The sequence below is a fragment of the Psammomys obesus genome, unplaced genomic scaffold (assembly GCF_907164565.1).
Source record: "Psammomys obesus unplaced genomic scaffold, mPsaObe1.curated_primary_1811, whole genome shotgun sequence".
NCBI lineage: Eukaryota > Metazoa > Chordata > Mammalia > Rodentia > Muridae > Psammomys > Psammomys obesus.
In genome coordinates this window covers 33,661-56,550 of record NW_026595719.1, presented here as the reverse complement: position 1 = coordinate 56,550, position 22,890 = coordinate 33,661, and the positions used below count along the sequence as shown (strand labels likewise).

General features: G+C 36.8%; 1 protein-coding gene across 1 annotated transcript in view; it reads left to right on the top strand.

The window, feature by feature from the left end:
- Nucleotides 1-2,579: 2,579 nt before the first annotated feature.
- The window catches only part of LOC129685866 (vomeronasal type-2 receptor 116-like), a 42,484-nt gene continuing 22,173 nt past the window's right edge, over nt 2,580-22,890 (top strand). Inside the window, exons 1-5 of the mRNA XM_055619377.1 lie at nt 2,580-2,788; nt 16,900-17,191; nt 17,514-18,314; nt 20,108-20,335; nt 21,378-21,501. Of these exons, the coding sequence (XP_055475352.1) occupies nt 2,580-2,788; nt 16,900-17,191; nt 17,514-18,314; nt 20,108-20,335; nt 21,378-21,501 (1,654 nt within the window). The remainder of the gene's footprint in view (nt 2,789-16,899; nt 17,192-17,513; nt 18,315-20,107; nt 20,336-21,377; nt 21,502-22,890) is intronic.

Below are 22,890 nucleotides of genomic sequence, written 5' to 3'. Positions count from 1 at the left end.
TATATATATATATATATATATATATATATATATATATATAGCAGTTTTTTAGTTCCACGTGCTTGCAATTTTCGCGAAACTTTTACCACAAAAGTCTATGTTTGATATCAAGGGGAGGTTCTTAGAGGCATAAAAACAGATGGATCCTATTTCTAATACAATCTGATAGTTTGTGCATTTTTATTGAGAAATTGAGGCCAGTAATATAGTTATTATTGAAAAACTTGTATTGATTCTGTATTTTTGTTGATTTCATGTTTTCTTAGTTAAATAACCATTGCAGTGTAATATTTGTTTGTCCCATTTTGCATGTTGTATGTGCTTATCCTTCACTTGAGTTGGAGGTATTCACCTATTTTCTTTTTCTTTAGAGTTATCTTTGTACACTTAAACACCTTTAATGTGTTTTAACATGAATAGTCTTTTCCTCTTTCAATTTTAAACACTTTCTGGCTATATCAGTCTATATTAATGAATAAAATTATCAGGAGTTATATGAAATCTTTGAATTTCTTTCTGTACTTAAATATTTCATCAAACAAGGAATATTCTGATAAGCATTCCTTTATAATTTACTTGATTGTTATCAGTGCAACTTTTTTTTATTAATTACAGTTTATTCACTTTGGTTCCCAGCTGTAGCCCCCTCTCTCATCCCCTCCCAATCCCATCCTCCCTCCCTCATCTCCTCCAGGCCCCTCTCCAAGTCCACTGATAGAGGAGGTCCTCCTTCCCTTCCCTTTGACCCTAGCCTTTCAGGTCTCATCAGGACTGGCTGAATTTTCTTCCTCTGAGGCCCGGTAAGGCTTCTCCTCTTTCAATACCATTTTTTATTTTGTGCTTTTAAAGTTTTAACTATAATACATCATGGAGAATTTATTTTCTAGGCTTCTGTATTTGTTCTTCTGTAGTTTTCTTGTACCTTGGTTGGCATCACTTTAATTAGCTTTTGGAACTTTTCTATCTTTACTAAATGATATTTTCTATGACTTTGTTAATTTCTTCTGTTCATTCATACTGTGAGAAACTGGTTTGCTATATCTTATGTTCTTCTTGGACTGTGGTGTTTATATCACCAAGAAGGGATTACATTTTCATAATCACTCATTTAAGACATTGTAACAAGGAAAAAGATTTAACAAATGTTTAGTTCTGATACTAGGACATTCCTTCAAACCCACATCTTTAAATCTGTTGGTTATCTTGCATCAAAGAATCATGTTCAAGAATTTATCAATGAAATTCTTATTCTGGAGATTTACTACTTTGTGTCTAATGGAGCAGCTGCTATGAGCTGATTGATACACAGCCTTGACCAATTACCCAGGATTGTAAGGAATTGTGATTTACTGAGCAGGAGGTTTCCCTGTGCCATTTCATTGCATACAGTCTTATAATAGACAGGTTCTGTCTATTATTGTACACTGCTTATCTGACACAAAAAGAAAGTTCCAAGAAGCTACAGGTTGACCTGTTAACATTTACTAATGTAGTACTTTTTTTTATTGTTGCTTCGTTTGGGTTTTTGTTCATGCTATTCTCCCATCGTTTTTAGGGAATCATTTTACCAGGGGGTGGGGGGGCACTTGTTCATTATCATATCACAATATGTACTACGTTCACTGCCCTAAACTCATGGAAATAGAGTCCTCGGCAGGATAACTTTCATCAGTATGTTAGGTGAAAGGACACCGTTATACCTTTAAATTATCATACTTTTTATAGAACTGAGAAGAATTTCACACACAGTAATGTTTTCGGAGCACAGTAAGCACTGTGCTAACACACTGCCCTAAATGTAGGGAGGAATTACCACTATGCATCTACTCAATGATTATCCCAGGCTGAAAGGATAGATTAGTAATGGAGAAGTTTAAATCTCAGAATCTAAATTGGGAATTAATCTTTGCACTGAAATTAAGTAGATAATTTGAAAGTACAGAATACAGTAGGACTATTTCCTTTTCCAAAGTGAGCAATACACTTATTTTTTTGGGTGCAGACATCATATTGTCCTGCAGACACAAATAAATCAAAGAAGAAAATTCTGAGACACAGATAGTCAGTAGATTTAAATGGTTGTATTTGTTTTGGAAAAGCATGGCCCACTCATTTTGCCTAGCGTGCCTGGCATGGACATTTTAGGCTTTCTCCTAATTCATGTACATGGAAACATATGACCTAATATGTTTTCACAATCTAAAGTTGTTGTCATATGAAAAGTTTCTTGCTCCAAACTTGGCCAAAACAGCCCAATCCGGGAGCTGATCGCTGAGCTCTTCATGGGTGTCTCTTTGACTGAAATCATGGTGCCTTTGGCTAAAGAAGAAGCTACAAAAATATTTTCCAACTTGTTTTTCAGCAGAACACAGAGCCTCAGATGCATAGCCTAAGGGAAGAAAGAGTTCTAAAGCTCTAAGTGGCTGTGGATGTGGTATCAGGAAGAACTTGGGGTGATTACTCTGATGGTTGCATTCATTAACATATTTACAGTCACTTGAGCTGAATATATAGTTGCTGAGTATCATTAGATCTGTATCCATCAGTCTTATGGCTGGGCAGATGCATGTGTTAATAGCATGTTCTGGATTTTTAGCTTTGGGCTCCTGTATGTTCCCAATTTTGGGTGTGCCTTTACTGACAATGAATGCTATGTAAGAGTCATGGAATATTTTTACCATGAAGGAGATGTGACGATTGGTGCATTTTTTCCTCTTCATATTTTCTACACAGGCAAAAAAGTTCCTCATGAATATGTGCCATACCATTATGGGGACCTTCACATACAGTAAGTACAATTATTCATCTTCAGAGTTCAGAATTCTTGTTACTTAAAGGATGTATGATTAAAAGATTCTTGCATTTCTCACAACTTCTGTTTTCCATCCTCCAATCTCTTCAAGTATATTATCACATGTACTTCTTTTCTTCTTTCAAGAAAAAGTGATAGTTTTGAAATTACTCATTTTGCTTTCCTCATATGATATTGGAACTTGATTATCTTCTTTTGTAATGTTTGTCATGCCAAATGATTTTATTATCAGTGTTAAGATTTCATAGTGTGGATAATTTAATCTATAAGCTAGTATTTCTGGGCTCTCTTTAAGACCAGATGTGCTATTGTAAAAAGAGGTGATGTCACTGAATGCAGAATCCTGAGTTTCTCGAATGTTGCTAGATAAACAAGTCTTGACTATATTGCATGCAGCTTATTTCAGAACAAGAAAGTCACCATTAAAATTTGGGAGCACTTTTTTGCTCTAATATCTTTGTCTATCTCATTTCTTTGCCTGTCAATATATCTTTGATAATCTTTTTTTTTTTAATTCTCAGACAGATTTTAAATGTATACCTGTTTGTCATATGTTCCCAGTGCTTTTCCTCATGTTTATGAATGTGCCTACCAAAATACTCTTTCTGTGAGGGTGGCAATTGAAGGCTGTTTCTTTAGCTTTTCTGGAATATGCACGATTAAAGAATAAAGTCAGAAAATGTGTGGGTTTTTTTTTTAAGAAAAAAATGGTGAAAAATATTCTAGAGTGTCTTTTTATAGAGGAAAAATACGGTGTGGTTGTCCCATATATACTTATCGAATCTCTATGAATCAATGTAAAAAGATCCTGAAATACAGCAATAGGATTTGTAAATATCTTTGAACAGCTGAGAAAAATGATAGGAAAGCAATAGACAGAAATTTGCAAAATAAAATAGACTTATAAAGGTGACATTACTGTGTACTTGTTAAGTAATTAAGTAAAAAAAGAAAGACAGTGGAGAAGGAAGAAATATGTCCAGATGTAAAACATTCTATTTTTAGGTCTTCACACATTTAGTTTGAAACTAACATACTAAAGATATCAAGGATCCAATTTTATTTCTACATACAATAATTCATATCTCATTACAGTAGTTCAAGGTAGATAAAATTTATTACAGATTATATTTTATCTCAAATGAAATTACAAATTTGTCTCACATGACAAGCAGACCAGGGTGCTACTTGGAGCACTTTCTGCTTTATCATAACTAATGCCCTTTGTTACTCTTTCTCTTCACCACACTTTCAGAAGCTCAGGCACCAATGTATTTTTTTATGTGCTTTTTCTTTATATCATACAACAGCAAATGCTTATGTGAAAAGACTATATTTTCAGTTATATGAGCCGTGAGTGTCTTGCTTGTCCTCAATGAATAAAAGAATTGTATCCTGTAAAAAATATTCAAATTTTATATAGTAAAAAATAAAACTAAAGTAGTTCCTAACAGGAAAACAGTATTTTGCTATACAGAGGTTGCAACCATCTCTTACACAATGCAATTCCCAAACATTTTTCTGCGTGCACTCAAACAAATTTGTATTGCTTGTCTTTTTCTGGAGTAAGTAAATAGATAAAATGGAGCAACTGTAAGTTTTGTAGGATATTGCTCTGGTGTCTAAAATTTGTCCTGGATTGTTTTCTCCATTTTTATCCTGTTGTGTATTAGCAGCAGAAATGAATTCCACTTCTACATTGTTTCTTGATCCTAAGCACATTTATCCACTCTTGCTAGTGACCTTATAATTGAGGTCGCTATTTCTGTGTATTATATTCCTATAGCCTTTTCTTTGTACACAGTCAGTAGCCTCTAAATCTTTTCATGGAGGTCTATCATGTATCTGGTCTGCATTCATTTACTTGAGACATAACTTTGGTGTCTGCTTTTCTGTATCCATTGATCTTTTTGCATACTCAGTTCATTCTTTGATTTCTGACCTTTCCTACTGATTTGTCTTCATGTTCTGCTACTATCATTATTCCAAGAGAGCACTGTAAATAACCATTTGTTAATATTATTTTTATATAGCTGGGTGTGGTGGCACACACTTTTAATCTCAGCACTCAGGGAGGCAGAGGCAGGTGCCCAGATTTTTTTGGTTCTGTTGCTCTCCTTGTGGAGCTCATGTCCCTTCCAGGTTTATTATCTCCCCCTTCTTTCCTAAGGTTCCCTACACTCTGCCCAAAGTTTGGTTATGAGTCTTAACATCTGCTTTGAAACACTGCTGGGTAGAGTCTTTCAGAGGCCCTATGTGGTAGCCTCCTTTCCTGTTTCCTCTTTTTTCCTTCTTCCAAAGTCCATCCATTTGTCTTTCTGAGTGAGGATTTATCATTTTACTCGGCCCTCTTTCTTACTTAGATTTTAGTATGTTTATACTATATTATATGTCTAATATCCACTTATAAGTGAGTACATACCATGTGTGTATTTCTGCTTCTGGGATACCTCACTCAGTATGATCTTTTCTAGATCTCACCATTTGCCTGCAAATTTCATGATTTCCTTGTTTTTAATTGCCAAGTAGAATTCCATTGTGTAAATGTACCACAATTTCTGTTTCCATTCCTCCATTGAGGGATATCTGGGTTGTTTCCAGGCCCTACCTTTTACATATAGAGCTGCTATGAACATGGTTGAGCAAATTACCATTGTCGTGTACTTGAGCATAATTTGGATATTTGCGTAGGAGTGGTATAGCTGGATATTGAGAAAGCGCTATTCCTAATTGTCTGAGAAAGCACCAGATTGATTTCCAAAGTGGTTGTACAAGTTTACATTCCCACCAGCAATGGAGGAGGGTTCCCCTTTCTCCACATCCTCTCCAGCATGTATTGTAACTTGAGGTTTTGATATTAGACATTCTGATGGGTGTAAGGTTAAATCTCAGGGTTGTTTTGATTTGCGTTTTCCTGATGATGAAGGAAGTTGAGCATTTCTTTAAGTGTTTCTCTACAATTATGTATTCCTCAATTTAGAATTGTCTGTTTAGCTCTATATCCCATTTTCAAATTGGATTATTTGGGTTTTTTTTTTTTTTTTTGCTTTTTGACTTCTTGATTTCTTTATATATTCTGGATAGTAGCCCTCTGTAGATATAGGGTTGGTGAAGATCCTTTCCCAATCTGTAGGCTGTCGTTTTGTTTTGATGACAGTGTCCCTTGCTTAGAGAAGCTTTTCAGTTTCATGAGGTCCCATTTACTGGTTGTTGATCTTAGAGCCTGTGCTGTTGGTGTTCTGTTCAGGAAGGTGTCTCCTGTGCCAAAGAGCTCTAGGCGCTTACTTAATTTTTCTTCTCACTGATTTAGTGTCTGGTTTTATGTTGAGGTCTTTGATCCACTTGGATTTTAGTTTTGTGCAGGGTGATAAGTATGGATCTATTTGCATTTTTCTACATGTAGACATCCAGTTGGAGCAGCACCATTTGTTGAAGATGCTGTCTTTTTTCCATTGAATGGTTTTGGCTTCTTTGTCAAAAATTAAGTATCCATAGGTGTGTGGGCTTATTTCTGGGGCTTCTACTCGAGTCCTTCAATCCACCATTCTGTTTCTATGCCAGTTTTTATTACTATTGCTTGTAGTACAGCTTGATATCAGGGATGGTGATAACTCCAGATGCTCTGTTGTTTTACAGGATTGCTTTGGAGATTCTGGGTTTTTTGTTTCTCCATATGAAGTTGAGAAATTTTCTTTCAAGATCTGTAAAGAATTGTGTGGTATTTTGATGGGAATTGCATCGAATCTGTAGATTGCTTTTGGCAGAATGGCCATTTTCACTATGCTAATCCTACCAATCTATGAGCACAGAGAACTTTCTATCTTCTGTTGGTATAGTGCTCTTTTAAAATGTATACAGCTTACCCTTGTTCACTCAAATGCTGATTTCTGCCCCCTACTCTCTGGTTTCAATCCAGATATTGCATTGTGATACTCATTCTAAGCATCCTGTCTCAACTCTTGTGTAAACAGGCCAAAATAAAGCAACTAGAAACAATGTTGAGCTGGGAGGAGCCAGAGGGCAGGAAATGAGTGGCAGGAGGAGTGGCTAGAAGAGAACTTGAAGAGAGACCTGGAGGAGAGATCTTGGAACTATGTAGAGAGATGGACTGGACCTAAGATTTCACAAAAAGCAAGTATAATGTGGGAAATCTAAATGTTAGGAAACAATGAGGGCTTGGAGGTTTAGGATGGAGTAGCTATTGCCCAGCATTGTATTCTAGCTTAACTAAATAAAACCAGTGTCTAATGTGGTGATTTGGTTATACAGCTGTTTAGGATTAACAGCAGCATTACCAGAAGATAAATCAATAGTAAATATTAATCTCCGCCTACAACAATCTTCTGATACCTTCTTCAATTTCTTTTTTCTGTGACTTGAATATTTTTTTGAATAGGTCTTTTACTTGCTTGGTTAGAGTCATACCAAGATACTTTATGCTATAAATGGCTATTTTGAAGTGTGTTGTTTCCCTAATTTCTTTCTTGGCTCTTTTGTCTTTGGTATACAGGAGGGCTTCTGCTTTTTTTTTTTTTTAATTAATTTTGTATCCAGCCACTTTGCTGAGGTGTTTATCAGCTGAAGGGTTTCTCTATTTGAATTTTTGGGGTTGCTCATATATACCATCATATGCAAATAGTGACACTTTGACCTCTTCCAATTTGTATCCCCTTGATCTCCTTTAGTTGTCTTATTGCTATAGCTACAACTTCAAGTATTATGTTGAAGAGATATGGAGAGAGTGGGCAGCCTTGTCTTGTCCCTGATTTCAGTGGGATTGATTTAAGTTTCTCTCCATTGAGTTTGATGTTGGCTATAGGTTTGCTGTATATTGTTTTTACTATGTTTAGGAATGTGCCTTGCATCCCTGATCTCTCCAAGACTTTAAACATGAATGGATGTTGGAATTTGTCAAATGCTTTTTCAGCATCTAAGATGATCATGTGGTTTTTCTTCTTCATTTTGTTTATATGGTGGATTGCATTGAAGGATTTTTTTATATGGAATAATCCCTACATGCCTGGGGTGAAGCCTACTTGGTCATGGTGGATAATATCTTTGATGTGTTCTTGGATTCAGTTTGCAAGTATTTTATTGAGTATTTTTGCATCAATGTTCATAAGAGAGATAGATCTGAAGTTCTCTTTTTTTGTTGTTTGGTCTTTGTGTGGTTTAAGTATTAAGGCAACTGTGGCTTCATAGAATGAGTTTGGTAATGATCTTTCTGTTTCTATTTTGTGGAATAGTTTGGAGAGAATTGGAGTTAGCTCTTCTTTGAAGGTCTGGTAGAATTCTGTGCTTAAACCATCTGGCCCAGGGCTTCTATGGAAGGGAGACTTTTGATGACTGCTTCTATTTCCTTGGGGGACATAGGACTATTGAATCTATTTATGTGATTTTGATTTAATTTTGGCAAGAAAATTGTCCATTTCATTTAGATTTTCAAATTTTGTGGCATATAGGCTTTTGTAGTAAGAACTAATGATTGTTTGGATTTCCTCAGTGTCTGTTGTCATGTCCCTGTTTTTGTTGTTTCTGATTTTGTTCATTTGGATAGTTTCTCTCTGCCTTTCAGTTACTTTGAGTAAGGGTTTGTCTGTCTTGTTGATTTTCTCAAAGAACCAGCTCTTGTTTTTTTTTTGTTGTTGTTCTTGTTGTTTATTTTTTTTGTTTTGGTTTTGTTGATTCTTTGGATTGTTGTCTTAGTTGCTAATTTATTTATTTCAGCCTTGACTTTGTTTATTTCCAGCCATCTACTTCTTTTGGATGTGTCTGTTTTTTTTCTAGGGCTTTCAGGTGAGCCATTAAGTTTCTTGTATGAGATGTTTCAAATTTTTTCTTGAAGGCAATTAATGCTATGAAATTTCATCTTAGCCCTGCTTTCGTTGTGTCCCATAAGTTTGGGAAAGTTGTGCCTGCATTTTCATTGAATCCTAGAAAGTATTAATTTCTTCCCTAACCCAGCCGTCATTGAATAGCGAGTCATTCAGGTTCCATGTGTGTGTAGGCTTTTTGCTATTTCTGTTGTTTTTGAGGTCCAGCTTTAGCCCATGGTGGTCAGATAGGATACAAGGCACTATATCAATCTTCTTGTATCTGTTGAGGCTTGCTTTGTGATGAACTGTATGGTCTACTTTGGAGAAGGGTCCATGAGGTGCTGAAAGAAAGGTATATTCTTTTAAATTTGGGTGAAAACTTCTGTGGACATCTATTAGGTCCATTTGATTTAGGACCTCTGTAAGTGCCATTATTTTCCTATATAGCTTCTGTCTAGATGATCTGTCCCTTGCTGAGAGTGGAGTGTTGAAGTCTTCCACTATTAAGGTGTTTGGGTCAATGTGTGATTTAAGCTTTAATAATGTTTCATTTAAAAATGTAGGTGCTCTTGTATTTGGGGCATAGATGTTCAGAATTGTGATGTCCTCCTGCTGCATTTTTCTCTTGATGAGACTGATGTGCCCCTCCTCATCTTTTTTGATTAATTTTGGTTGAAAGTCTATTTTAGTAGATATTAGGATAGCTATCCCAGCTTGTTTTCTGGGTACATTTGCTTGAAAAACATTTTCCAGACCTTTATTCTGAGGTAGTGTTTATCTTTGTTGCAGAGATGTGTTTCTTGGACAGAGCAGAATGTTAGCTCCTGTTTCCACAACCATTCAGTTAGTCTGTACCTTTTTTTTTTTGCTTTCTTTTTTTTTTATTAATTACACTTTATTCATTTTGTATCCCCCCATAAGCCCCTCCCTCCTACCCTGCCGATCCCACCCTCCCTCCCCTTTCTGCATGCATGCCACTCCCCAAGTCCACTATAGGGGAGGTTCTCCTCTTCTTTCTGATCTTAGTCTATCAGTTCTCATCAAAAGTGGCTGCATTGTCCTCTACTGTGGCCTGGTAAGGCTGCTCCCCCCTCAGGGGGAAGTGATCAACGAGCAGGCCAATCAGATTATGTCAGAGGCAGTCCCTCTTCCCATTATTATGTAACCCACTTGGACACTGAACTGCCATGGGCTACACCTGTGCAGGGGTTCCAGGTCATCTCCACGAATAGTCCTTGGTTGGAGTATGAGTCTCTGGGAAGTTCCCTGTGTTCAAATTATCTTGTTCTGTTGCTCTGCTTGTGGAGTTCCCGTCCCCTCCAGCTCTTACTATTTCCCACTTCTTATATAAAATTCCATTCACTCTGCCCATCAGTTGGCCATCAGGCTCAGCATCTGCTTTGACAGTCTATACTGCAGAAGCTTTCAGAGGCCCTCTGTGGCAGGTTTCAAGGTTGTTTCCTGTTTTCTTCTGGCTTTCAGAGGCCCTCTGTAGCGGGTTCCGAGGTTGTTTCCTATTTTCGTTTTCTTCTGATGTCCATCCTCTTTGCCTTTCAGGATGGGGATTGAACATTTTAGTTAGGGTCCTCTCTTTTGCTTAGTTTGTTTAGATGTACAGATTTTAGTGGGTTTATCCTATATTGTATGTTTATATGAGTGAGTATATACCATGAGTGTCTTTTTGCTTCTGGGACAACTCACTCAGGATGATCCTTTCCAGGTCCCACCATTTACTTGCAAATTTCATGATTTCCTTAGTTTTCATTGCTGAGTAATACTCCATTGTATAGATGTACCACAGTTTCTGCATCCATTCTTCAGTTGAGGGGCATCTGGATTGTTTCCAGCTTCTGGCTATTACAAATAAAGCTGCTACAAACATGGTTGAGCAAATGTCCTTTTTGTGTACTTGCGCCTCTTTTGGGTATATGCCTAGGAGTGGTATGGCTGGATCTTGAGGAAGCGCTATTCCTAGTTGTCTGAGAAAGCACCAGATTGATTTCCAGAGTGGTTGTACCAGTTTACATTCCCACCAGCAGTGGAGAAGGGTTCCCCTTTCTCCACAACCTCTCCAGCATGTGTTGTCCCTTGAGTTTTTCATCTTGGCCATTCTGATGGGTGTAAGGTGAAATCTCAGGGTTGTTTTGATTTGCATTTCCCTAATGGCTAATGAGGTTGAGCATTTCTGTAAGTGCTTCTCTGCCATTCGATATTCCTCTGCAGAGAATTCTCTCTTTAGCTCTGTTCCCCATTTTTTAAGTGGATTACTTGGTTTGTTGCTTTTCAGCTTGTTTAGTTCTTTATATATATTGGATATGAGTCCTCTGTCAGATAAAGGGTTGGTGATGATTCTTTCCCAATCTGTAGGCAGTCGCTTTGTTTTGATGACGGTGTCCTTTGCTTTACAGAAGCTTTTCAATTTCATGAGGTCCCATTTATTGATTGTTGCTCTTAGAGCCTGTGCTGTTGGTGTTCTGTTCAGGAAGTTTTCTCCTGTACCAATGAGTTCTAGGGTATTCCCCACTTTTTTTTCTACCCAATTTAATGTGTCTGGTTTTATTATTGGAGAGTTGAGTCAATTGATGTTGATAGATAATAGTGACCAATGAATATTAGTTACTTTTATTGTGGAGTTGGGGTCATTACTGTGTTTCATTGCTTGTTTTCTTTTAATTTTTTGTTGTGAAGTTATCTATATCCTATGTTTTCCTGAATGTAGTTGTTTTTGTTGGATTGGAGTTTTCCTTCTAGTATCTTCTGTAGGGCTGGGTTATTGTGTAGACATTGTTTAAGTTTAGTTTTGTCATGGAATATTTTGTTTTTTTCCATCTATGTTGATTTTGATTGAAAGCTTTGCTAGGTAAAGTAGTCAGGGTTGCATCTGTTGTCCCTTAAAATCTGTATGACATCTTCCCAGGACCTTCTGGCCTTCATAGTTTTAGTTGAGGAGTGTCATGTGATTTTGATAGGTCTACCTTTTTATGTTACTTGGCCTTTTTCCCTTGCTGCTTTTACTATTTTTTATTTGATCTGTAGATTTAGTGTTTTGCCTATTCATGACATGAAGAGATTCTTTTCTGGAATAGTATAATTGGTGTTTTGTAGGGCTCTTATAGGTCTATGGACATCTCTTTCTTTATGTTGGGAAAATTTTCTTTTATGATTTTCTTGAAAATATTTTCTGGACCTTGGAGCCTGGAATCTTCTTTTTCATCTATTCCTATCATTCTTAGATTCTGTCCTTTCATGGTGTCCTTGATTTCTCAGATGTTTTGTGTTTGGAACTTTTCCAATTTTACTTTTTCTTTGAGAGATGTATCAATTTCTGCAAGGGTATCTTCAGCACCTGAGATTCTCTCTTCTATCTCTTGTATTCTATTGGTGATGTTTAGCTTTGCGGTTCTTGATCTTTTCTCTAAGTTCTCCAGCTCCAGGATTTTCTGTTTGTGTTTTTTTTTGTTTTTTTTTTTTTGATTCTGATTCTGTTTTCATGCCTTGCATCATTTCCTTCATCTTTTTGAATGTGGATTCCTGTCTTTCTTTGATGGTCTCTTTTTTTTTTATTTCCTTATATGCCACTTATTGGGTCTCTACTTGTGCCTATTTGTTTGACTGTATTTAACTGTGTCTCTTTGAGAACTTTGTTTTTTCTCTTTATTTGCCTCCATTTATGTGGCTATTTCCTTGAGAGATTTGTTTGTTTCCTCTTTATGTACCTCTAATACCTAGATAAGCGTAGTTTTAAAATCATTTTCCTGGGTTTCCAATGACTGAAATATCCATTGATTTTGGGGGTTGCTGGTTAAGCCATGATGTCCTGATTTTTTTTGGATGTGTTTGGATGTTGGGCCAACTTCTGGCCCCCTGTTTATCTGTAACCTTTGCTGTTTGTTCCTGGAGTCTGTAGTTTAGACTGGGTCAGTCTTTTTCTGGTGTCTGGAGTATTCTTCATGAAGATGAGAGAAATCCCTTAGTTTGAGAGTGTGCATTAGTGTTTCAGTCATATATAAGCAAAAAAGCTCTCAGGTGCATTGCACAAGTGCAGGTGAGGAAGTGCTGGCATGAGCTTGGAAGTGTGCCTTGAAAGACAGGGTGCTAGAGAGTGTAGATGCTTGGAATGTGAGAGTGTAGATGCTTGGAATGTGGGGGAGGGCAGTGCAGATACAGGAGAGGGTGTGGGCACTGGTGCTGTTCACAGATAAAATGCACATGTGCAGGTTCCCTGAATACCTCAGTGGCCTACAGGACTGTCATACTGTCCTTCTGGTATTCATATCTGTCTGGGCTCCAGGAATTGTTTGCCTGGACTCCACTGGTAGACACACCGAACAGGGGCTTCAAAGTTGAGAACGCTGTCCCAAGAATCCCTATGTTGCCCACAGTGGGTCTGTGGGTGGGAGGGATCCAATGTCTTTTTGCTTGCATAGAGGGACCCTGGATCTGGGGCTCTTCATGCTCTCACTTGAAAGCACACTCACTGTCTAGCAGGCCTAATTGAAATGTACAGGGTTCCAATGTTCTTTACTCTCAGATATGTGCCTGCTGAGGTAAATGCGAGTGAGGAGATCTTTCAGCTCAGTGGTGCTGCAGCTACAGAACTGAGAGACTGCTATAGTGGCCTGCTGCAAGTCCAGTCATAGCCTCAGAACTGGAGGCTGGTACGGTTGCCTTCTGGGAGGCTCTGCGGAGTCTGGAACCTGTACAGCTGCCCATAGACCTGGGTGGCCTGGCAGACCTTGGTGTCCCTGCCAACCTGCCAGTTGCCCACTGCTGAGGAACTGGGAGGCCTGCCTTCTCAGTCTCAGATACGGGGCAGGAAGTTCTGTGTTAGGAGCAGTGGGCATTATGGGCCACCTCTGCCAAGGGGGGAGGCCTGACAAGGGGAAGTGCAGGGGGATTGGATATTCGCCACTCTCAGTTCCTGGAGAAGTCCACGGGTGACCCTGGATCCAAATGGTCTCAGCTCATGGGTTGTCCCCTCTCACCCAAGAAGCCTCAATATTTATGTTCTGGCTTCAGCTGCCCCTCCACTCACCAATTTCGGAGTTTCAGATCCTCTGCCTGTCGGATACGATGCAAACTGGTTGCTGCCATCTTGCTTCTCATTTGTTTTCTTTTTTAAACATAGTCTTTCCAACTCACTTAGCCCTAGCAATTCTTTTTTTAATTAATTTTTTATAAATTACATTTTATTCACTTTGTATCCCAGCTGTAACCCCCTCCCTCATCTCCTCCTGATCTCACCCTCCCTCATCTCCTCCATGCCCCTTCCCAAGTCCACTGACAGGGAGGTCCTCCTCTGCTTCCCCCTGACTCTAGCCTATCGGGTCTGTAACTTAATATGTAGACTAGGCTGACCAAGAATTCACAAAATCTTTCTGCCTCCTGAGTGCTGGAATTAAATGCATGCACTACTATTCCCAGGTAAACATCTTGTTATTTACCTTTCTTTGTTTGTTTCTTTCTTTTCTTGAGACAGATTTTATCTGTGTAGTCATCACTGTTCAGAAATTCTATATGTACAACATATAAAATATATCTCTGTAGCCTCGACTACAGAGATCCTTCTGACCATGCCTCTTGAGTCCTGACATTAATGGTGTGTACCATCAAACCTCACTTCTCTGTTTGTTTGTTTTTAATAATGGTTCGTTTGCTTTTTAAAATTTATATGTTTGAGAGCTAGAGAGAAAAAGAGAGCACAAATTTGGGTGGATGGATGGATAGATGGATGGAAAGATGAAGATGAAATAGGAGAAAGAAAAAAATTCTTTCATTCTAAAAGAAAGATATTACTCATGTTCACGAACTTGTATATATTAATCAAGGTGAATTAGACAACTGATGGAAGGCAGATTTTAAAACCAGTGTGTAAACAGAATAAGAAAATCTCAAATAAAATTTTGTTGAATTTTTTTTGGTTATAGTATTTCCATTTCCTTATCATTACTTCATGTTTGGAATCTTGGAGCCCTTCTGCTGCTTTTCCCCAAATGTGTAGTAGTGATTGCACTTTATAATGTGCTTGCAAGCCTTTGTTTACACACATGAAGTTGTCAAAATTATACATATTATATTTCTATACGTATGCATTTGAATTGATACTGTATATTGGCAAAAGCCGTATTTTTCTTCTTTCTTGTAATTGTGAAAAATAACCCTCCATAAGACATAATATTTGCTTTATTTTGGCCTTTAAAGTATTTATTAATTTTTAATAATTTCATAGTTTATTATTTTTCACCCACACCACCACATCTTCCCATATCCTCTTTATTCGTACTTACTCCCTACTCATCTAACATTGTGTCTCTTTTATTGTTTTCCAGTCAAGTACAGTTTGTGTTCTATAAGTACTATTATAAGTGGAGCCTTCCCTGAGTGTGGTTGACATGTAAGGGGAAAAAGATGAACAAACTGACTATCTTACTTCCATTTACTAAAAAATCTTAATAACATTTCAGCTTGTGGTGAGATTTTTGTGCACATCTCCTTCTCCATGCTGGTATTTTTTTTTGTCTTGTTTGAGTACATACTTTCATAATCATTATGAGTTCAAATGTGCAAGTGTTGTACACAAAAATACTTCTTTAAAGTTATAAAAAGCCTATAGGCCTTACAGTCTTCCCTCTTCTCTTTCACCATGATCTCTCAGCCTTGTTTGTAGGGGTATGATAATGTAAAAAAAAATGTAATCCAAATTTTTTTTTGGCCTAAGAATGTCATAGTTCATTATTATATGTACCATGATCAGTCATTAGTTGCTGTGTTATTTAACATCTACTGGACAAACAAGCTTCTCTGAGAAGCCATGGAGGGAGCCTTACATCAAATCAGACAAAGGTTTGCTCCACATACAACATGTGTGGATATTTTAGTACCAGAGGATATATCATGTAAAACCAGTTATTACTTGATCCCTCATGGTTCACAGATGAGTGAGAGGATAATTACTTTTACTTTCTTTGTTGACATAGCACTTTTCAGCACTGTAAATCTAGCCAGGAAAGATGAAGTGTCCAAATGAGTATAGCTTTATTTTCCTATGTTCTGTAATTTGAATGTGTGGTGTCTTCAGCAATGGAGTCTGCAGAATCCAGTCTTGTATCTTCCTGGTATATATTCTAGGAATGAATCTGAAATATTATAGTATTTGACTTCCTTATGTTACTAAGAATAGCTATAGTTATATACAAGTTCAGAGAGATGTGCAGAGTTCTAGTCTGGTTAATTTTACTGCCTGGAGTTTTTTATTTAATAGCTCTTTATAATAAATTTTAATTAAAATATTTTCATTGTGAGTCTTTGCATTTCTACTTTAGTCTTTGTAGTCTGTCACAGTCTCCTGAATTTAGTGGTGTGGTACTCTCTCTTCTTTACAGCACTGATGAAAGACAGACAGCAAGAATGTTAGTGATTTCAAGGCCAGATTAGTTTGCAGAGTATGTTCTAGCCAGCCAAAGCTACATGGTCAAACTCTGTCTCAATCAATTAAGTAAAATAGTCAGTCAATCAATAATGAATTCAAATGCTTAAAAGACCCTATGTAAAATAATGTGAACAGTTTGGGCTGACTCTGGATGTCCTTCTTTGTCTTTCGTTCATAATTGTTGACACTCAGGAACTTGTAGTTGCACAGAGACTCACATCCACATAAGTGACCCACATTGTAATATGTGTTACTCATAAATATACAGAAAGTAAAATAATTTGGGTGTGTTCATAAGAATTAATCCCAACCATTGAGAGTTAGTTATACGAAGACCACCATAAGTTCCTCTTGGTCTACATAGGATATTTCACACAAACCTATTAAAAGGATCATAGAAACAACACCTGCAGCAATATATGTTTTAAATTAACTTTGTTATATATTTTAAATAGGATATTATCGCAGAAAACTGGGTGTTTAAGTAAAAACTGACCCATTAAATTTATAAAGGCTAAAAAACCAAGATCCAGACACCAAGAGTTCTAATGTGTCAGAACCTAGTTCCTTATTTGTAGATAGTTTTTCCACACATAAATATATAAACATAACAATAAATTAGAGTCCCAGAGACCATACTTAGCAAGTGTTCATCCTATAGGATTTTACCTAATCTTACATACTTAAAATGGCCGTTCTAATTCAAGCTATTCATGACAAGATATTAAAATATAGATTTTATAGAGACCTTGGTGTTTGAGTTATAAAAGACATTGCACTAACTAGGAAGGTTCTATAGTCTGTGACTTCTTCATGTGTAATTTTTGTTGAAATCTGTGCAGATATAAGTTTAAGAACTACAAGTTTGTTCTGGCCCTGGTGTTTGCCATTGAAGAAATCAACAGAAATCCTCATCTTCTACCCAACACAACCCTGGGCTTTGATCTTTATAATGTCCCATTTACTGAAAAGAGTATTCTTCATAGTGCCTTTTTTTGGCTCACAAGAATGAGCATTCCTCTAGCTAACTACAACTGTGGGCAGAAGAGAAAGTCACCTGCTGCACTCACAGGGACAGCATGGGCAACATCTTCCCATATTGGGACACTGCTACAACTCTACAAAATACCACAGGTGAGGTATGAGTTGTGGGAGCTAGTATTATAGGTGCCTGAAATTAAAAAAATAGGGGGACTTGAAATATTCAGATATCAATGAAAAGTATGAAGGTACTTGACAATAGATCCAAGTTTCCATAATAGGAAATAGCAAGGAAGGAGAGGTGGATGAGACCAGCTAGGATATTTAAACTGAAAACCTGTCAGGAATTACTGTGGAAAACTCTGTAATGTGTTTGCATTTTAAAACTGACAAACCATCTTTATCCTAACTGTTTATGTCTGTTGATTTGGAAGTGACATTGTGCTGATGATTTCCAATTTTGTTTCCTCTTCAGCTCACCTTTGGGCCATTTGATTCTATCTTAAATGACCGAGGTCAATTTAAGTCTCTCTATCAGATGGCCCCCAATGACACATATCTGTCACTTGCCATAGTCTCTTTGATGCTTCATTTCAGCTGGTCTTGGGTTGGTTTGATCCTCCCAGATGACCATAGAGGGACTCAGATACTGTCAGACTTGAGGGAAAATATGGAGAGTAATAACATCTGCATAGCCTTTTTGAAAATGATCTCTGGTACCTGGAATTCATTTTCCAATATAATATGGAAAAATATTGAAATTATTTCAGAATCATCAGCAAATGTGATTGTTATTTATGGGGATATTGTTTCTTTACAAGGCTTAATGAGACATATTTCACAACTCTTAGTGACATGGAAAGTCTGGGTCTTGAACTCTCCGTGGGATTTTGACAGCCATTCTGATTATTTCATGGTAGAGTCATTTCATGGGAGCCTCATTTTCTCACACCACCATGAAGAGATGGTTGAGTTTATTAATTTCATTCAAACAGTTAATCCCTATAAATACCCAGAAGACATTTATCTTCCTAAGTTTTGGTATTTGTTCTTCAAGTGCTCATTCTCTGAGTCTGATTGTCAACTTTTAGAGAACTGCCAACCCAATGCTTCTTTGGAGTTGCTTCCCAGGCATGTTTTTGACCCAACCATGAGTGAGGAGTCCTACAATATATACAACGCTGTATATGCAGTGGCCTACAGTCTCCATGAGATGAATCTTCAGCAAATACAGATACAAGCATATGATAATGGAGGGGCATTCTTTCCCTGGCAGGTAATATCCCTTTCTGTGTGTTGGAATATCCACAATGTGACATTTTTATTATTTTCTAAGGCATGACAACAGGGTACCATAAATTTTAGAATATGTTGACAATAAATAAGGGTGGGGATACTTGCTTCCCTTTCTGAAAGTCATTGCAAAATTCAGAGTAAATTTCCTTTATAAATGGTACGTCAGGCTAGAGGAAAAAACTTATTAGTCAATATTAAATTCATGCAATAAGTTGCCTCACATTTTTATAATTTGTGAAAAACTGATATTTCCCATTTATATTCCTTAGAGCAGAGTTTGGAGCAGTAGAGCATTAAGGGTTACAATGTTTCTAAATACTACCAGAGGCTTATGAAGTTAAGGATAACTTGAAATTGCACTTTAGACTTCAGGGGCATCATTTTAGGGAAGAAAGCTCTGAATATGTTTCAAATGTTAAAAGAGGTGGCTAGCTTTTCAGAAAAAAAATGAATCAGCCTAATTCACATAACTTGCTATCTTAGTGTGTTTAGTTAAATGATTTATTTTGAACAGAATGAGATTTTCAAAAATTAATGCATTTAAATCCATGTATCTTATGTCTCCCTTACAGATGTTTTTATCATGAGTGCTCAAAAACACTGAATGTTGAGGACCAGCAACAGCATTTGACATGGTTCCAGAAGAGGAGATAAGGAATTGATGAGGAAGGGATGAGTCAGTTATGGTGGTCAAGAGTATCTTGAAATTCTTACTATCAGTCAGGTTGCTTGTTTATTTAAACAGGTTTCACACAGCAGAGGCAGACTAATGATTCATTGTGGCATACAGATTGTATAATTTTGACTCTGGATATATGTTTAATTTTTCTTTATGTGTCTGGGGTTACAAATTCAGTCATCATTTGAAAGTACAAATAGAACAGATTTTATATTTATTATCAACCCTATAACCAATTCAGATTTTAAAGAATGTGTTTGAAAGCAAACACATTTATTATATGATGCCCTGCTTTTAGGCTGGCAGAAATTGTAGTTTTAGGGTACTCCAGACAAATAGACAAAAATGGAACTGTTCTTTTTATGAATAGCCACTACTAATACTTAACTCATTTTATTTATATCATTTTACAATCTATGCTATTAAGAAGAAATAGGTTAATTTAGTCAATCTATCTTATTCCTCCACTAGTGTAGCCTGTATGATCTCCTATCTTTAAACTACATTTTCAGAGAGCTCTACACATATTGTAAAAAGAGGCTTTGAATCTGTTACCAATTCTCCCAACCAGTCATAGTTTGTCAACTATTGCTAACTTTACCCTGGTACAAGTATACTGTTTGAGTATGCTTAGCTAAAGATACCAAAAGAACATTCCTGGAGTCGTCTCACTTAGAAATTCCTAGCTTTGTTTTTATCTGTGCTCATCAAATCTCCAAGACCTAAGAAAGATATTTCAAATTGGGCCAAACAAAGTTATTTCCTTAAAAGCTGAACGGATAATAAGTCTAGGACTTTCCTAAAATGATTCAGGCATAATTTTCTCAGAAAAAGACATAGAATTAATCATATTGCAGAACATCCCTGAGAATGTAACACATAGAGAATAGAACCTAAAAGTGAGAGACAGAAATACAGCAATTGCATCATTAGGTTCAGGTTTGCTGGAACTGTGACAAACAGCTGTGCTGGCTCCCTGACTTTTGCCATTTCCAGTGAATATGGCTGTGCCAACTGAGATTCTTTGTACTACTTTAAAAAATGTTTTTAGTATCTCAAGTGTACATCAACAAATGTTTCTGTATTTCTTTTAGCTACTACCTTTCCTAAAGAATACCCTACTGAAAAATTATGTGCGAGGTCACACATTAATAGATGGAAGGAAAAAAATAGTTTCAGAGTATGATATTCTCAATTTTTGGAATTTTCCAAAGGGTCTGGGATTAAAAGTGAAAGTGGGAACTTTTTCTCCAAATGCTCCCCAGGGGCAACAGTTCTCTTTGTCTGAGCATCTAATAGAATGGCCAGTAAAATTTACAAAGGTGAGTTGTGATTTGTCTCACTGCTTTGATGTTTCATACAAGCAACAATGATTCTCAGAATATAATAATCCTTGGAAACTCAGTTTGTACCAATTAATATTCAGCTGCCAATAAGAAGCTTCACATAAAAATAGGCAACATAGACTTTTTTTCTCATTCTCTGAATCTAATCAGTAAAAACCCTTAGTTTTAAATTTTATAAATGCTCACACACTTCTTATGAATAGAGTGTCTGTTATGAAACTGCCTTAAACCACTGATAGGAAGTGTATTTAGTCATCCAGCTGAAGAAATATCAGTGAAAATTAAAGTGTTATTTTTGTTTTGTCAACCACTGAAAAGGTAGAATAGCATGACAGATGTGTGTGTGTGTGTGTGTGTGCACATGTATTATACTTGCTTTGTACTTCACATAAACAGTCAACCAAAGCAACTGAAAGAAGCACAGGTTTGCTTTGGATGACACTTTGAGTATGTGTTATATCATGGTGGGAAAAGAATGCTGTAGGAGCCAGTGGAGGGGTTGACATCACAATCACAGACCAGAATCATAGATTAAAGAATATGGTTGCTCACCTTTCATCTTATTTCATTCTGTTTGTGACAGTAGCCAATGAAATACTGAGCTCCATTTTGTGGTGACTCTTCCTACCTCAGGTAAATGTCTATATAAAACTCCTCACAGAAAAGCATTAGATTTGTTTCCATGACGAATTCCAGCTCTGCAAAGTCCTCATCATCATAAACATATTGGATATAAAAGCTCCTCTTAGTAGCCAGGAACTGTAGAGACACGTTGAATCTCAAGTCATGACATTCTGGAACATTTAGTTTAATGACCTATACTTAACAACAGCTTTATATATTAGATCATGTGGGCTGTGTAAACCAAAATCTGCCATAATTAGTAATATCAAAATCATTATCTTTAATTTTAAATGCAAGTATTGGCAAATTAACTACTTATGATATTCAGAAAGTATTTATTTACTCAAAAATTTCACAAAAGTCAGCATTTGCTAATAGCTTTCATTTCTCTCAGATTCCTCGGTCAGTCTGCAGCGAGAGCTGTAGGCCTGGATTCAGAAAAGCTTCCCAGGAAGGAAAGGCTGTCTGTTGCTTTGACTGCACTCCTTGTGCAGACAATGAGATTTCCAATGAGACAGGTAAACACATGCTTTTGTAGAACTTTCCAACCTGTTCACAGGAGTCTGTAATACCTAAAAAAGTGGAAAAAAGACTGCAGAGAAGAAAGGGGTACACTTTTGTTCCTTTATTAGAAATTTAAGTGTTTCCCATTGTTTTATTTCCATTTGAAAGGATATGTTCTATACATTGAAATCATCTTTGATCGACATTTTTTTCATTGCAGATATTGTTCCCCAGGAAAGCCACCTTGCACAGAAATTAATAGTCTGTTTCATTTCACTGTGAACACAGTGTTTTGAGTACCACTTCCTTGTTTTCAAACATTCTCAGTCACATGTAGGATTCATTTAAAGCTTTAATTTCACACATCCTTTTTATGATTATTCATAGTATATTTTTTTAACAGTACTTGACTGGAGAGTTGGATTTAATTTCTGCAGTACATGTATTTTGTCTCTATCAAATCTAAGGATTTTTTTTACTGTAAATAAGATATTTCTTATAAGATGAACTTTTACAGTCTTTGTCTTCCTTTTATAACACATTGATTCTTTCATACAATATTATCTGAATACATTTCCCTTCCTCCACTCCTCTCAGTTCCTTCCCAACTCCTCCTTCACCAGAGATCCATTCATTATTTGTCTATCATTAGAAAAGAGCAGGCATCTATGCCATAACAAAATAAAATATAATAAGTTAAACAAAAAAAACCCAGCAAATCAAAATTGGAGAAGTCAAGACAATAGAAAAATAAGAGTCCCAAGAGAATGTGCAAGAATCAGAGGCTTACTTGTTTGCACATTTAGGAGTGCCATAAATGTACTAAACTGAAAGCTATAGTGTATGTGCAGAGGACCTAGTGTAGGCCTCTGTAGGCTGTGATTCCTATTTTAGTCTCTGGGTCTTCACGTAAGCATTGCTTAGTTGTTATAAAGAGCCTAGTTCTCCTGATGTCCTTATCCCCTCTGTCTTATCTGTCTCACCTACTCCTTCTGCTTCATCTTCGGGTTTCCCTAAGGTCTGAGATGAGGAGATCAATGAAAACACTTCACTTAGAGTTGTGTGTGCCAAGGTCTCTCTCTCTCTCTCTCTCTTTCTCTCTGCATAATAGCTGGATATTGGTCTCTGGAAAACCTTTCTGCTGCAGGAGTGAAAAATGAAACCCCCCCATGATGGCTTACTAAGGCACTGATGTATGAATATTAGAGAATATAATTAGGAGTCATTTTTTGAGACCAATACTAACCCAAGGTTTTTTGTTGTTTGTTGCTCAAGTAACATCAGAAATAAGTTCCATCTCGTGGAGTGGGCTTTGAGTCAAATCATACAATAATTGGTTACTCCATCAAGGTTTGTGCCACCATTATCCTAGCATATTTTGCAGAAAGACTGAATATAGATCA